This window comes from Periplaneta americana, chromosome 5 (genome assembly GCF_040183065.1).
Source record: "Periplaneta americana isolate PAMFEO1 chromosome 5, P.americana_PAMFEO1_priV1, whole genome shotgun sequence".
In the NCBI taxonomy this organism is placed as follows: domain Eukaryota; kingdom Metazoa; phylum Arthropoda; class Insecta; order Blattodea; family Blattidae; genus Periplaneta; species Periplaneta americana.
Window position 1 is genome coordinate 61,259,310 of NC_091121.1, and position 17,393 is coordinate 61,276,702.

At 35.4% G+C, this 17,393-nt stretch overlaps 1 protein-coding gene across 1 annotated transcript in view; it reads left to right on the forward strand.

The window, feature by feature from the left end:
* LOC138700418 (tyrosine-protein kinase receptor torso-like) overlaps window positions 1-17,393 on the forward strand; it is a 154,473-nt gene that overhangs the window by 94,774 nt on the left and 42,306 nt on the right. Inside the window, exons 8-11 of the mRNA XM_069827036.1 lie at window positions 516-586; window positions 9,108-9,276; window positions 11,937-12,121; window positions 14,563-14,713. Coding sequence (XP_069683137.1) covers window positions 516-586; window positions 9,108-9,276; window positions 11,937-12,121; window positions 14,563-14,713 — 576 coding nt within the window. The remainder of the gene's footprint in view (window positions 1-515; window positions 587-9,107; window positions 9,277-11,936; window positions 12,122-14,562; window positions 14,714-17,393) is intronic.

The window sequence follows — 17,393 nt, forward strand, 5'->3', positions numbered from 1 at the left end:
TCTATGAAATGTACTGAAGAACAGTTCTACGGTCGCCGTAGTGTCTGGGATTATGTTCAAAATCGAGAGCGCCCACCTTATGGGGGGAAAAACAACATCGATTTCGTTTGAAAGGTCAAGGACTTCAATTTGTTTTGTAATAAACATTTATAGATAAAATAATTCAATAATCTAATTGAAAATGTAATATTTATGCTAGCGTAGTTGTTTAAACTACTGCATGCTAAATACTTTATTAACCAAAAATATTTGCATATTCTTAAATGACGTGTATTAAAAATCAGGACTTAGTTATGTAAGATAGATTACTTGGCTTAACTATATCAGAAAATTAATTTAAGAACCATTTATATTTAAATGTCCAGAAATATCTTTCTACCTCTTTAAAATGGTAGTTAAAACATAAGAAGCTGCTGTACGTTCCAATTCATCAATATTGTTACTGTTGTATGTTCAGAGCGTAACAGAAATATATAATTGTTTGTAATAATCTGCTTGTTTTAAATTCTTCGCAGACAGAACATGCTTCTACGAAGTCGTGTGCTTGCCGGTAACGCTGTTTGCGACGAACAGGCACATCACAATGGTATGCTTAATCATAGGCTATAGTTAATTTCACTTTATGTATGTGTAATTTAGTAAATATTCATTACTAATATATGTTAATCTATGGTACATAAACGCATTTAGTTTAATTAGACTCTATCTGTTTGCTTGTTAAAATACCCTACAATTTTAAATCAGTGATAAAAATTAAAATGAATCAAATTTTTAAAATTAAGAAATTGACTTCAGAGTAGTCTACTATATTGTGTTGCAATAAATTATTTTTCTCCATACTAAAAAAATCTCTCTGCCAACATGTTATCTCTATCCCCTTTGTAAATGGATGTACACATACTTTTGTTAGATACTGCTCTCATTGAATCCAAATGTCCGAGCGCGATAGTTAGTGACCAAACGGAGGGAACTGGCGGTTATGCATTACATATATATATATATATATATATATATATATATATATATATATATATATATATATAACAAGTCTGCATTAGCCTATAATATTACACATATCCAGAGATTCTACTATTGTAAACATGTGTCCAAATTAGGAGCGCACTCAATTGGCCGGGATTCCACAGTATTATGCACTATTGGGCGAAGAATCTACGTAAAGATTAATGTTTGGTCCTAAAGAATATATCTGTTATGGTAACAATGGTTATTTTTCTCCTTTAATAACCATTTTGTTACCATAACAGATATATTCTGTAGGACCAAAAATTAATCTTTACGTACATTCTTCGCCCAACAATGCATAATGCTGTGAAATCCTGGCCACCAAGTCACTCAAATGAGTGCACTCCTTTCATAATGGCAGTTGACTTAATATAATTATGTCAACATATGTCGAACTTGGAGTCAGGCTACAAAGGGAAAAACACTAGAGGAAAGGGATTCGATCCGGTGCTGTGGATTAAACTTCAGCGTAGCTCAGTGGTTAGACCACTTGGTACGTAGGATCAAGGACCCGGGTTCGATCCCCGGCGCCGAAACGAATTTTTCTTCTAATAATCAATGATAGCAACAATACACAAAGTTTAAAATATCGATCATGTAAATTGTAAACAGTTTTAATAATGACCTCCCTTGACAAAATTCCGCGAACGCCACTGGTCCAAATGCACGTCATTTTCACGTTTACAATGTCATTTTCACGTTTATAATATCTTATTAATTTGAATAGGGTAAACTAGGGTCTGTTGGACAGTCGGGCATGTTGGACACTCTGTACTTTAACGTGTTACCTCGCCACTTGTGGGCACCACATTCTGCTAGAAGTCAATGACGGAAGTAGCCCCACTCGTGGCTACCACATTCTGCTAGAAGTCAATGACGGAAATAGCCCCACTCGTGGCTACTTCCGTCATTGACTTCTAGCAGAATGTAGTGCCCACAAGTGGCGAGGTAACACGTTAAAATACAGAGTGTTCAATATGCCCGACTGTCCAACAGACCCTAGTTTACCCTACTAGTGTAAAATTTGCATTAAGCGTGAGTGTCTATTACAATTCAAAGTAGGCATTAGTTAATTCATTATTTTAAGATTGTAATCAGGTTATCAAGTTCATCAAAAATGCATTTTTACCTTCTAAGAAGTAAAAATTTGACGATGATGATAATGATGATGACGATTATGATCATAACGTAACAATTCACAGTCTGAATTATCCAGTTCTCGGATAAGAGGGAGAAGTTTACATTTGCTTCGTTCTCTTTTGGATTTACGTTGATTTGAGACATCGCAAATAAATCTACAAATGTTATTATCTTTTATAATATATTTTATTTTCCTCTAGGAAAACGATGAAATATAAATAAAACAATACTATTGCATCTTGAAGATAATTTACGTGTGACTCTGTCGTCCACAAAGTATCTTACTGACGGTCTATATAAAACACATCAACCAGAAGCATCACATTAATGTATGAGTCCTCCTATGTTATAAATAAAATCATTTTTTTGGTGTTGTTAGTAATATTTTTGGTTGTATATTGTAATTAAACCGAAAACAATGTTGTGGAGATAGGCGACGTTCGATCAAGCGCGTCATAATCCGATGAAGTCTGAGAAACTTCTGTTTAAGAAGATAAATTAATGTTAGAAGTCCTTTTAAGTTCTTCCGTGGGAGCCATCACAAGCGCGCGTAACACTATTGAAAATGTATTATTTTAAATGCCGGTTACGCATATGTAGACCTGTGAGTAAATCAATAATGCGGGCTCATTCATTCACGAGAAGCCCGTCTCGTTTAATGTTAGCTACTCATCGGTTTATTGCAAATACAAAAGAATTTTCCTGGAAGTACACCGCATTAGTTGCGTATTTACCTCACGAGTAACCGGCTTTGTCGTATAACATTTTGTTCCAGGAAATTTAATGCCCATACTTTACATCGACACATTAAAGGCGCACTGCCTTAGCAGTCACTGACAATGATAAATTACTATTTAACTACTTCACCAAGAATACGATTTAAGGCGGATTTACACTATGTAACGTTAAATAACATTTGATTAATGACATCGTTATTTGTTACATTTTGTCCACTGAAAGGTAAATAATAAAAAGTGCCCATTTTTCACGTTACATAATTTTAGATCTGCTAGAGGAGGTTATAATAAATAATTTAATAATAAAAATACAGGTCAATAAATATCTCATTTACGAGTTTTAATCCGTAATATTTGTTACTTAAATACCGGGAGTCAAGGAAATTCCTTCTCTGACGTTTTGACACTGATTCTGATATTACATACAAGACCCTTACTAGCAGATCCATACCGGTAATAATTCTTCAAATTCAACGCATTGGCGACATATTAACATCAATCGCTAATATATCAGCGTGTGTATTCTATATTCAGTCAAAATGAAATCTTAGTGGGTTGTGGAAAAGCTATTTCCGATCTGCAGATAAAGTTTCCACGTGCGACAGTCGTCCCAGTAGGCTATTGATGCATGGAATAAGGTTATCCTGGCTTTTTAGTACAACCGATACATGTTGTAACTTGTCTTGCGGACATTGGAAGCTGTATTACCGATATGCTGATAAACTTTCCACATGCGACAACCATACTAATATGCAGGCATGGAAAAAGGTTTTTCTTCTTTCCTGGTTTTCTAGTACGGCTCTCACGGGTAATAACTCGGAATCGAGATAAAAAAATTGATATTATGTTTTAATCGTGTTTTGAGATTTAAAACCACAATTACAAGAATTATGGATTGTGTTTGTTCTAATCTTAAAATCGCTGAAAACATTCTGAAGTCCGAAAAAAATCACTAAACTTGTCGTCGACTGGTTTATAATGAATTGAAATGAAACAACTTCAAGGCCGTTATGCGTTACCACGGCCGACTTGATGCTCGCTTCGCTTCTCCTTTACCGGCCTTGACAATTCATTTTGATCCCTGTGTTAAAGCTGTAATCGAGAAAATATGAAATTTCCGCCAGATGGCACTGACTCCCAAGATTCACTGAGGAATTTGTGTATGGTTTCTTGTACGATTATAATTATAATTAGTAATATTGCGATTCTTTCTACTGGTATGTGAGTTTATTGTGATATGATTCAAAATGACGTATTGTTGTGTACCAGTGCAGTGAGTGAAATTATAAAACTTAATACAAGTTATAGTAAATAATTACCCAAATGATTACTTTGAAACATCGCAGTTTAGCCTAGGGGTATTACCCAGTGAATGAACTACAAAATTACGCCTCTGTCATCATGTTACTTAAACTGAACAGATTACTATGTGTTACCTTCCCTGCTTTCAAACTCTCGCTTTTACCATAATTACCAGAACTAAACATAATAATACTTATTATTTTCTTATCAATATTATTTATAAATGTTATTATTACTCTTCAATCATTTATTTTAATTCATATTGAATATTTCTTCTGTGGACACCAAACCTTGACAGACAGCGCCTCGTGGTGGAATTGAGAAATTAACCAATTTCAGCATAAGATTACTATTGTCAAGGCCGTATACAAAAAAAATCGAAGGTAAAATCAAGTCGGCCGTGGCGTTACAAACACAAATTCTCATACTGCTGCGAAGTAGAAACGAATTCCATTTTAATTTCCGTAATTATTCAGCTCCCCGTGGCTTTATGGTTATGTGCGGGAGCTGTTCGTTGTTTTGTTTTCGAATCTACCTTGCTTCTGTTTGTACTTGATCATATGTACATCATTTTCAACAGTAACTGCCTAATCACCAACACAGTATACTCGTAAGAACAAGAAGTCTGCATTACGCTTTGCTGCGGCGGCCACTTCACTGGTTGGCGCTACAGCAAGGCGTTATATTTACATAAATGAAAAACTTCCCGGAATAAGGATGTAACCAAAAAGACTATAATTCATGTTTCAGGAGAAAATAAATAATTTCAGGAGCATATTTCTATAGGCTATATTTACTATCATAACTATTTGACTAAACAAGGTCACAATAATTTGTTATGAATGAATGCTTCAAAATGTTTACATATTTTTGGTGGCATGGAAGAGAAGGCCTGATGGTCTTAACACCACCAGAATAAATAAATTTATTATTATTATTATTATTATTATTATTATTATTATTATTATTATTATTATGTATTATGGGGAAGGAAACAATAATCACCAATTAGGAACAGGATTCTTTGTTCATAAAAGAATAAAATCAGCAGTAAAAAAGGTCGAATTTATCAGTGACAGGTTATCATATTTAGTACTTAAGGGTAGATGGTGCGACATCATAGTTATAAATGCTCACGCCCCTACAGAAGAGAAAGACGACCATATAAAGAATAGCTTCTATGAGGAATTGGAACATACTTTTGATCAGTTCCCTAGATATCACATGAAAATTTTATTGGGGGATTTCAATGCTAAAGTAGGACGGGAGGATATTTTTAGACCAACTATTGGAAAAGAGAGCCTACACGCAATTAGTAGTGACAATGGAGTTAGATTAGTCAACTTTGCCACATCGAAAAATTTAATTGTCAAAAGTACAACATTCCCCCATAAGGATATACATAAATATACTTGGACTTCTCCAGATGGATTGACACACAACCAAATAGATCACATCTTGATAGATAAACGGAGACATACTAGTATAGTAGATATTCGAACTTTCAGGGGTGCAGACTGTAATTCTGACCATTATTTGGTGATTGGAGAATTAAGAGAAAGATTATCAGTAGCCAAGCGAGTAGAGCAACAAGTTAATATTACTAAATTCAATATTTTGAAATTAAAGGACGAGGAAGCTAAGCAAAATTATCAGGTCGAAATTTCGAATAGGTTTGCCACTTTAGAAAGTTCCGACGAAGTTGAGAAAGAATTAGATGTTAATAGCGTGTGGGAAAACATCAGAGATAGTATCAAAATTGCAGCTGAGCAGAGCATAGGTTATTATGAAACTAAGAAAATGAAACCGTGGTTTGATGAAGATTGTTGCATGGTAGTAGAAAGAAGGAAACAGGCAAAATTGAAATTCTTACAGGATCCAGTTGAGGAGAAGAGAGATAATTATTTCAATGAAAGACGGGAAGCAAGTCGTACACTTAGAAATAAAAAGAGAGGTTACTTGAAGGAAAAACTGAATGAGGTAGAAACAAATAGTAAGAATAAAAACATTCGAGATTTATATAAGGGTATAAAGGAATTTAAGAACGGATATCAGCCAAGGGTAAACGTTATCAAGGATGAGAATGGTGACTTGCTTGCAGACTCTCCATCAATCCTAAACAGATGGAAAAACTATTTTGCGCAACTACTAAATGTACATAGGCCAAATAGAAATGATCGGGACGAAATTGAAATACAAACTGCTGAGCCATTTATACCCGAACCCACGCTTACAGAAGTCGAAATTGCGATAGAAAATCTGAAAAAGTACAAGTCTCCAGGTATCGATCAAATTCCAGCAGAATTAATACAAGAGGGTGGGAGTGCATTATATAGCGAAATTTATAAACTTGTACTTGCTATTTGGGAAAAGGAAATTGTACCAGAACAATGGAAGGAGTCCATAATTGTACCTATTTTTAAAAAGGGGGACAAAACCAACTGTGGTAACTTTCGAGGAATATCACTTTTGTTGACGTCGTACAAAATTTTGTCCAATATTCTTTTGAGAAGATTAACTCTGTACGTAGATGAAATTATTGGGGATCATCAGTGCGGTTTTCGGCGTAATAGATCGACTATTGATCAGATTTTTTGTATTCGACAGATAATGGAGAAAAAATGGGAGTATAAGGGTACAGTACATCAGTTATTCATAGATTTCAAAAAGGCATATGACTCGGTTAAGAGGGAAGTATTATATGATATTCTTATTGAATTTGGTATTCCCAAGAAACTAGTTCGATTAATTAAAATGTGTCTCAGTGAAACGTACAGCAGAGTCCGTATAGGTCAGTTTCTATCTGATGCTTTTCCAATTCACTGCGGGCTAAAGCAAGGAGATGCACTATCACCTTTACTTTTTAACTTCGCTCTAGAATATGCCATTAGGAAAGTTCAGGATAACAGGCAGGGTTTGGAATTGAACGGGTTACATCAGCTTCTTGTCTATGCGGATGACGTGAATATGTTAGGAGAAAATACACAAACGATTAGGGAAAACACGGAAATTTTACTTGAAGCAAGTAGAGCGATCGGTTTGGAAGTAAATCCCGAAAAGACAAAGTATATGATTATGTCTCGTGACCAGAATATTGTACGAAATGGAAATATAAAAATTGGAGATTTATCCTTCGAAGAGGTGGAAAAATTCAAATATCTTGGAGCAACAGTAACAAATATAAATGACACTCGGGAGGAAATTAAACGCAGAATAAATATGGGAAATGCGTGTTATTATTCGGTTGAGAAGCTCTTATCATCCAGTCTGCTGTCGAAAAATCTGAAAGTTAGAATTTATAAAACAGTTATATTACCGGTTCTTCTGTATGGTTGTGAAACTTGGACTCTCACTCTGAGAGAGGAACATAGGTTCAGGGTGTTTGAGAATAAGGTGCTAAGGAAAATATTTGGGGCTAAGCGGGATGAAGTTACAGGAGAATGGAGAAAGTTACACAACACAGAACTGCACGCATTGTATTCTTCACCTGACATAATTAGGAACATTAAATCCAGACGTTTGAGATGGGCAGGGCATGTAGCACGTATGGGCGAATCCAGAAATGCATATAGAGTGTTAGTTGGGAGACCGGAGGGAAAAAGACCTTTAGGGAGGCCGAGATGTAGATGGGAGGATAATATTAAAATGGATCTGAGGGAGGTGGGGTATGATGATAGAGACTGGATTAATCTTGCACAGGATAGGGACCGCTGGCGGGCTTATGGGAGGGCGGCAATGAACCTTCGGGTTCCTTGAAAGCCATATGTAAGTAAGTAAGTTGTAAGTATTATTATTATTATTATTATTATTATTATTATTATTATTATTATTATTATTATAAAATTACTTTTCCCACCTACATCACATATTTCAAGAATATGATGTTACATCCTTCGTCCGGGGAGGTCTTCAATTATTACCATCTGTTTGGTCTTTTACGTATTATAGAGCGTTCGCTTACATAATGATTAAAGAGTCCTGTAGAGCCGAATTTCTCTATATATCTTGAATTTTAAGAATTTTCTTATATTTAACTTTTTTCAAATTGTAAGACTGAATATTTTCACTCTCATCACACTTTGAAAAAGCTGATCCGAAAGACTGTCCAATGTAGTGCTTAAAACAGGTATGTCAAATTTCACATAAATAGTTAAGGAGAAAATGTTCCTTGTAAACTAAAATACGCAAGTTCCGAGAAATGAAGAATAAAAAAATCTTACCAAATGAATTTATCAAAACTTGACACGTGTTTATCACTCCTTTATTTAGGCCTATAACAGAAACAGGAAGTGCTCCGGAAGCCATATTGCTATAGCCATCTTGTATCATTCAGCAAAACGTTCTGAATGAATTACAATAAACTTTTCCAAGTATGTTATGTTTATATGTAGACTCCCATTGTGTGTTCACATTGTTCAGTTTATCGGATATGACGTACGAATTTCCATGACAACTGAAGTCGAATTTCTGTTCCACAAAATCCTTCTATTTTTTATATTATTGTGGATCGAAAATAAACATTACACGTCAAAACAGAAGAGTAGTAATTCGAGAGATGTGTTCAAAATAGATCAATGGACCTCATGTTAAAACTTTATTGACTATAGCATTTACTTCGTTCGTGTCGTGGCGAAGGTTTTTGTAGCTCTACTGGGATTTGCCGTTAGTCAATTTTTGGGGATTTTCTAAGTTTATATTAGACGGGACTTCTTGACATCGAATCAGCACAATACGATGCCTTCCTTTAAGACAATACAGAAAATCACATTTGCGACTGACATATATATGCCCCATGTTTAACGTACGATCGTAACTTCCACGTAATGCTAAAACTGCATTTCGTAGACTACAGCTCTCAGACTTTCTTTACTAAAGTTTTGATTCCTATCCTTTGTTACATATAAGTACGAGAAGTTTGAATTCACGTGGGACATGTTGGAGTTTGGGACGAACTATTCGCTTGGTGTTAGAGGAAAAAGTGAAGATGAAACCAGGGAAAGTACTAGTAATGCTTGGCTCAATTTCTCAACCCCCGACTGCCTCGAGTATTTCCAAAACGATCTTACAAAATGCAGTAAGTATTTCTTTCATAAATAATAGATAATGTAGATAAATTTTATAGGCATAATAATTTTAAAATAATTGATAGAGTTAGAGAGTTTATAATTCATTTTGAATTCATGCTCATTACTAATTACATTCACAGTCAATTTAGGTTTAAAGCATTTTCATTTTGTTGCAGTAAGTACCTGTAGTGAATGTTATGTACACATACTAGGTAAACCATAATTGAAACCACTTTCGTACAATCTAGTAAGCCGTTTCCAGAACCTACAGTTTCGACATGTGTTAACTGAAAACTTTAATACAATATTTCTCAATCTGATCGAAATTTGATAAAGAGATGATTCCACAGCAATTACAGAAACATAATTCGAAATGAATACGTTTAAACTTCCTCAACAGTTACTATTCATCCTGGACAATAATAATTACTCTTGATTTCTTATTTCCACTTGTTTTACGTTTCAATATTCCTCATTTCATTCAGAATGTATCCTTTAATTTCCCTTTAAGGCATGATAAACTTCTCTCTTGGATAGTTAGTATGTTATGTATTTTACTAATTTGTTCAATATACGGTTGGTGTGTTCGTTCCAATTTATTTTCATTTGAGGGTTTGATCAAGTGAGAGAAAGTGGTTGGATGAATGTACTAGCGGGGAAAATGAATTGGTGAATGAATGAGTGAACGAATTAGCAAAGTAATGAAAGATGGAATTCATGAGAATACGTGTGTGTTTATGAGACTGCATGTATGAGTATCCGGATGAACGAATTTTAGAATGTAGGCCTATGTGAATGAGTGAGTGAGTCAACTTAGTGACTGATAGAGTGACTGCCTTACTGATTGTATGAATGACTCACTCATTCACCGCATGATGAGACCGAGTGAGCACATGAAGTTTATGAGTGAGATTGGGTGAAGAATGAGTGGATTTGAGTATATGTGTGTGAAAGATTTGAGTGAGCGAGTTGGTGAATAAGTAAGTCATGAGATCGAGTGAGTACATGAAGTTTATGAGTGAGATTGGTTGAAGAATGAGTAGATGTGTGTGAATGGGTGAAAGACTTGAGTGAGCGAGTTGGTGAATGAATAAATCATGAGACCGAGTGAACACATGAAGTTTATGAATGAGATTGGTTGAAGAATGAGTAGATCTGAGTGTGGATGAAAGAGTGAATGAAAGACTTGAGTGAGCGAATTGGTGAGTGAATAAATTATGAGACCGAGTGAGTACATGAAGTTTATGAATGAGATTGGTTGAAGAATGAGTAGATGAAAGAGTGAATGAAAGACTTGAGTGAGCGAATTGGTGAATGAATAAATCATGAGACCGAGTGAGTACATGAAGTTTATGAATGAGATTGATTGAAGAATGAGTAGATTTGAGTGTGGATGAAAAAGTGAGTGAAAGACTTTAGTGAGCGAATTGGTGAATGAATAAATCATGAGACCGAGTAAGTACATTAAGTTTATGGATGAGATTGATTGAAAAATGAGTAGATGTGAGTGTGGATGAAAGAGTGAGTGAAAGACTTGAGTGAGCGAATTTGTGAATGAATAAATCATGAGACCGAGTGAGTACATGAAGTTTACGAATGAGATTGATTGAAGAATACGTAGTTGTGAGTGTGGATGAAAGAGTGGGTGAAAGACTTGAGTGAGAGAATTGGTGAATGAATAAATCATGATACCGAGTGAGTACATGCAGTTTATGAATGAGATTGATTGAAGAATGAGTAGATGTGAGTGTGGATGAAAGAGTGGGTGAAAGACTTGAGTGAACGAATTGGTGAATGAATAAATCATGAGACCGAGTGAGTACATGAAGTTTATGAATGAGATTGATTGAGAATGAGTATATGTGAGTGTGGATGAAAGAGTGGGTGAAAGACGTGAGTGAGAGAATTGGTGAATGAATAAATCATGAGACCGAGTGAGTACATGAAGTTTATGAATGAAATTGGTTGAAGAATGAGTAGATGTGAGTGTGGATGAGAGAGAGTGAGTGAAAGACTTGAGTGAGCGAATTTGTGAATGAATAAATCATGAGACCGAGTGAGTACATGAAGTTTATGAATGAGATTGATTGAAGAATGAGTAGATGTGACTGTGGATGAAAGAGTGGGTGAAAGACTTGAGTGAATGAGTGAGTGAGTGAGTGAGTGAGTGAGTGAGTGAGTGAGTGAGAATATGTGAATGCGAGTGTACATGAAATATTTTTAGTGAGCGAGTGAGCACATGAAATGTAGTCCATAAGTGAGAATAAGTGAATAGTAATGTGAGGCTGAGCGAAGGATTCGAGTTTCTTCCCTTCCAGTTTAAATTTTCACTGGTCTGAGGGCTGGATTTGTTAAGAAAGTGTTAGAGAATTAATCCCTTTTTCGAAATCAACACGTGGCTATAACAATAAATATAAACCAGTCAAGATCTACAGCGTAAGTTGTGTTTTATATAAAAAACGAAGTTGTACAAAGTAAACGTAAAACAAGAGGAAAGAAGTAGACAATGCAGTTCGTGTTGGAAGAATTTCGAAATTAATTTAAAACTCTATAATAGTAACTATTTACTAATATATGAAAGAGTCTTTGTGTAGTAGCTATTAATTAAATGATAATCCACATAAAGCTGATGGTTACGTTTATATCAGCTACATTTAACATATTGCAGGTCCTCCGAAGCCTTACAACGTATCAGCAGAAGAAGAGGCAACAGTCTGCCATAATTGCTCATCACAGCTTTATAATGTTGCTATCTCCTGGGCAACTCCATTTTTGCAGCCAACTTACTATGACGTCACGCTGACACGACAAGACCAGAATAGATCAATCCTGGACCGCAAAAACGTCTCAGGGGTGAGTTCCAGTTAAACACATACTTTAATTAGGAACATCTCTGTTCATAGTTAAGATGACGTAGGAAGAGAGAATCAAGTCATGAACATTAGATTGTTCATTATAGAGGATAGTTTACAATTCCAGCACTTGTAAGGTAAACAAATCAATTTATTTCGTAACATAATATTATTGTCCAAGTGTGACGTGTTGAATCACCGCTAAGAGGACTGTTACTTACCCATGTCACTTACTAACCGAAGCCTGTTTCCAGGCGTACACTCGTTATAGGCAGTTAAAACATAATTTACTCTCCCAAATACAGAAAATAGATGCTGAAAATGTCTGGTTTCTTGTTGCAAAACATTTTTACACCTGTTTGAAAAGTGATGTATCACTAGCTGCATTACCCATTGAGAAATGTAAGCCACATTTTTCCGGATGCTATTTTTCAGTTCTGCCAGAGTATGTGGATCATTTTATACATTTTATCTCATAGCTACACAAACATAAAAGTCTCAAAAATAAATGGAGGATGCCTCACATTCCCACTAAAATTCAGTTCTCGAATACTATATCGATAGCTAACAGAATATTACAAAATTCATATCTAATGAGTATGATTCATGTGGTATCGAAATTAAGCTGTGATCGTGGTTTTGTTGTTCTTAAGTAAAGAAACAGGGTTACAAAACTTAAGTCCCAGACGATCTCTATAAAATTCGTTATAGTTCAATGACAGATAACCCATTCTTTCGCTTCCAGCATGCAGCTGATAATTTGATCAATACTGTACATCTAAACTGCAGATCAGCGAAGTAATACGTATGAAAATAACAAAACGTGAGCTTCCATTTATTTTTGTACAACACTTCATTACAATGATGACTGGAAAATAGTGAACATTATGAAAAAGGGGAAATCATTGAAAGATATAGATGGCTTTACGTTCTAAAGAAACAGGGCAGGAAATTCTGAAGGCAAAGAAAGCTGATTTGAGATCAATGATACCTTTGTAATACTTGGAAACAAAATAAGCCCATATTATTTTTTTCTAATTGCTGGTTTTCTTACCACTGCTGTAACAGTTTCTATTAAATGTTATTAAATGCTCTAACATCCTTTAATATAGGTTCATGACTGATTGTGAGTATGAGCTAACATTTTGTATGAGAAAATATCAGCGCTTATAGAATTCGGAGAGGAAAGAAGGAAATGTACATATATTGTTTAAGGTAAATAACCTTTCACTTATAACCATTGATGATAAAGTGCTGTTTTAATTAACTTTTTCTGTTCACACACATTAACTTGATGGATTCACAAACTCACATGTGCCTTATAATGATGTTAACTTGCATTTTGACTTTCATTTGGATGTAGAAAAATGTTTTTCTCTCCTGAAAAAGTTTGTTGTTTACACCCTTTAATTGTCTACTTTATTTTATGTAATCTCTTAGATATTTGCTTCTGTGTTGTTTTGTATTCTGTTTAAGTATTTCATGTATATGATTCAGACCTGGTTGAGTGGAAGAGAAGGCTTTATGGCCTTAACTATGCTAGGAAAAAATAAAACTATTACTAGTAGTAGTTACTATGAGAAGTACACTATAGAATAATCGATTGCATGTGCTATCGCAGAATCGTGTTGTAAAAAGTCAAAAGCACACTCCCTCTTGAACAGGATTTGTAAGAGACCATAGCTACAGAAGATTGTTTTATGAATGAACTTTATAGAAATATAGAGTATTCGAAGATATAATATTATAAATAGGAATGGTGGAACCTTCAATGCCGCGACCTATCCCTTGTGACTTTTATTTCTGGTGATCTCTAAAAAACAAAATGTACAAAATTAACTCAATTACGTTGGAAGACCTAAAAAAATAGCATTCTCGAAAACATTGCCTCAATTTCTCTAGGGGAACTTCAGCAAGTGATGTTTTACTTCTTAGAAAGGTGCGACAAATGCTTGCGAGAAAATGACAGATAATTTCTTAATTTAGAGTAAATGATGTTTTAACTACTGATATTGTTGTTTAGTCAACTATTCGAAGATAGATTTGAACCTCATAAGTGACACCAATAAGGCATCATTAATGAGGAAACTAAGCCAGGAGATAATGGAGTAGAGCGGCCAGTTTCTTTCCTCCTTAACTGCTTATATTTAGTAATATTTCATATCAATAGTCTGTAGTTTGTAGAATTACCGATGCAGCGTATTATCCATAACAAGTTCTCTACGTAACAGAAGTCTGAGAACAGCTCGGCCGGGAACCGGGTTGCCTCGTTGCGGTTTCTCTACAATCTATTCATACAGTAGAACTAAAGCGTACGCATTAAACAACAGTCGCAACTTTCTTGATTTTTCTGTTTTACATGAGCCGTAACGAATGGTGTTTAAGTTAACCGTTCTGTTGATTGTAATATAAATTTATTTCATATTATGTTCTGTTTGACAGAGTCTGACATCAGTGATGTTCCCGGCGATGGATATTGGGTTTCAGTATGAGGTTACCGTCACAGCTGTGTCGCCTGCAGGTCCCAGCGATATCGCATCCGTGGTCAGAACGACAGCGGGATACCTTGTCGGCATTCCCACTGCGTATCCGAGTAAGTCACACGCAAATTTATCAACAGTGTAGTCTGAAAGTGTGTGCGAAAAAGTTTCTGAACGTGGCCATCAACAATGCAATGTTAATGTTAACATTCTTAAATAATGCTCATTATTTTTTTTTACTTAATTCCTTTTAAATTCTGTCCACATCAAAATAAAGTGTTAAAGAAATGTATAAAATGGATCCAAGGAAAAAGCAAATAATATCAAATATATAATTAATTACTCTCTGAAACATGACAGATGTGTGGCGATGGTAGATTCTGCAGAAGCGAATAGAATTAAGACTAGAAAAGTTATTATAGACGAGTTATCAGTGTTTCATGATATTTTACGAAATTCCCCATCTAATTTTGAATATTTAATACATAAAAAGTTTTTGAAATCATACACGGGTGTTTTAAAAGTTAGGTAAAAGGTAATCTGAGGTAAAAGGAGACCTGAATAGAATAATGTCTAGCCTATAAACTTCTCTTGTATTCACTATGGTTCAGTAAATACAATGTTTTAATATGTATTAATTTTTCCGGATACAATAAATTTAATGTGGAATCGTCACTAAACAACATTCACATGTCTCATGAGTGACATCACCCTGAAATCATGAAAAAGTCAACCCTCCTAACGAAATCAATACTTCACTTCATGAAAGTATTTTTTCGGTAACAGTGGCATTTAATTATTGAATATTTTATCTTTCTGAGTCCTGAGAGTATAGTATACTATACCATACTTCAAACATGATTATGCTAAAGGATGTATGTGCAGAGACCCGAAGTATAGTATAATATATCTGAATTTGTGCCCTAACTTTAACCTGCAGAATTTTTTCAGTATTTTTCCTCATGTCAGTGACTTTTTTTTTAGTTTAGAATTATGTTGAACTTAAAAAATAAAACAACTAATGTCTCAGGATTCAGGAGGTTAAGTGTGCGACTTAACATATATAATAAAAGTTTATCAAAAATATTTTTCGGAGAAAACGAGTAATTTCTTTCAAAATCTGTACTTTTATTTCCAAATATAAGATAAGGGGTAGTAAAGAAATTTAAGGTATTATTAATATACACGGAATTAGCATTTTTAATTTTGAGTGTGGTATCCGGTGGAGAGAAGTTAATGAAAGGGATCAACCCACTATACCTATAGTTTCGCGATAATATTCTCAAACTGCTGGAAAAGGGAGTAGAAATCTAGTAGAATAGCCTCTAATTAATATCCTACGTTTCTTAATTTGATGACAAAATTTAGTTTATAAGTTCGATACTTTAACTTAACTTGCGTCTACTTATTAATGAATCAAGGGCTACAAAAATATCTGCAAGAGGAACTGACTTTTACCATACTCCACTGACAGTTCTCCTTCACTTTGTTCTACTACAGTGATTTCTATTTCAGAGTAGGTTATTACTGGCTAAGTCAAATGTTCCAGTTTTTTAGTACATTAGCTTTGATTAGTAGGCTCTTGTATTAACTTTACATTTGCTCGCAAATCTAGATACGCAACAAAAATAAATATTATGCAAATCTAGTCTTTCAGGTAAAGCTCCCTGTAAAGCAGATTTGAATAATTTCAAGGAAAAATTGTTCCGGGGCCGGGTATCTATCCCGGGACCTCTGGTTGAACGTACCAGCGCTCTACCAACTGAGCTACCCGGGAACTCCACCCGACACCGTCTCAACTTTTCCCTTTATATCCACACAACTCGCGTGGGCTGACGATACCCGGCCCCGGAACAATTTTTCCTTGAAATTATTCAAATCTGCTTTACAGGGAGCTTTACCTGAAAGATTAGATTAGCATAATATATACGTCACTGTGTACGTTAACAGAAAACCACAATTCCAAGTCACACAGAGATTTTGTGCACTCGATGTGGGTCTCTGGCGTTTCGTCAGCCCACGCGAGTTGTGTGGATATAAAGGGAAAAGTTGAGACGGTGCCGGGTGGAGTTCCCGGGTAGCTCAGTTGGTAGAGCGCTGGTACGTTCAACCAGAGGTCCCGGGATCGATACCCGGCCCCGGAACAATTTTTCCTTGAAATTATTCAAAAATAAATATTATTATGATTCATATGATATTTCCGTGCAGGAATTCTGAGTTACCATATGATGAAGGACGGATAGAACAGAGAAAAACTCTCTCCGGCACCGGGACCCGAACCCAGGTTTTCAGCTTTACGTGCCGACGCTTTATCCACTAAGCCACACCGGATTCTAGTCCCGATGCCGGATCGAATCCTCTCAGTTTAAGTTCTACCTCTCAGTTTTCCCTTTGGTGGCCTACTCTCGTGTACTGTGTCACAGAATATGTGACAATGACACAATGTCCAACGCACTATGTACAGAGGTGCACTCCAACCCGGAATCGGGACTAGAATCCGGTGTGGCATAATGGATAAAGCGTCAGCATGTACAGCTGAAAACTCAGGTTCGGGTCCCGGTGCCGGAGAGAGTTTTTCTCTGTTCTATCCATCCTTCATCATATGGTAAAGCAGAATTCCTGCACGGAAATATCATATGTATCATAATAATATGATATGCGTAAGTATCATTTAGTGATTCAAGACGGCACTCATCCCATCGGATCCCGGCCATTAAGTCACTTGTAATAAGTGCACCTTTGCACATAGTGTGTTGGACATTGTGCCATTGTCACACATCTGTGACTCAGTGC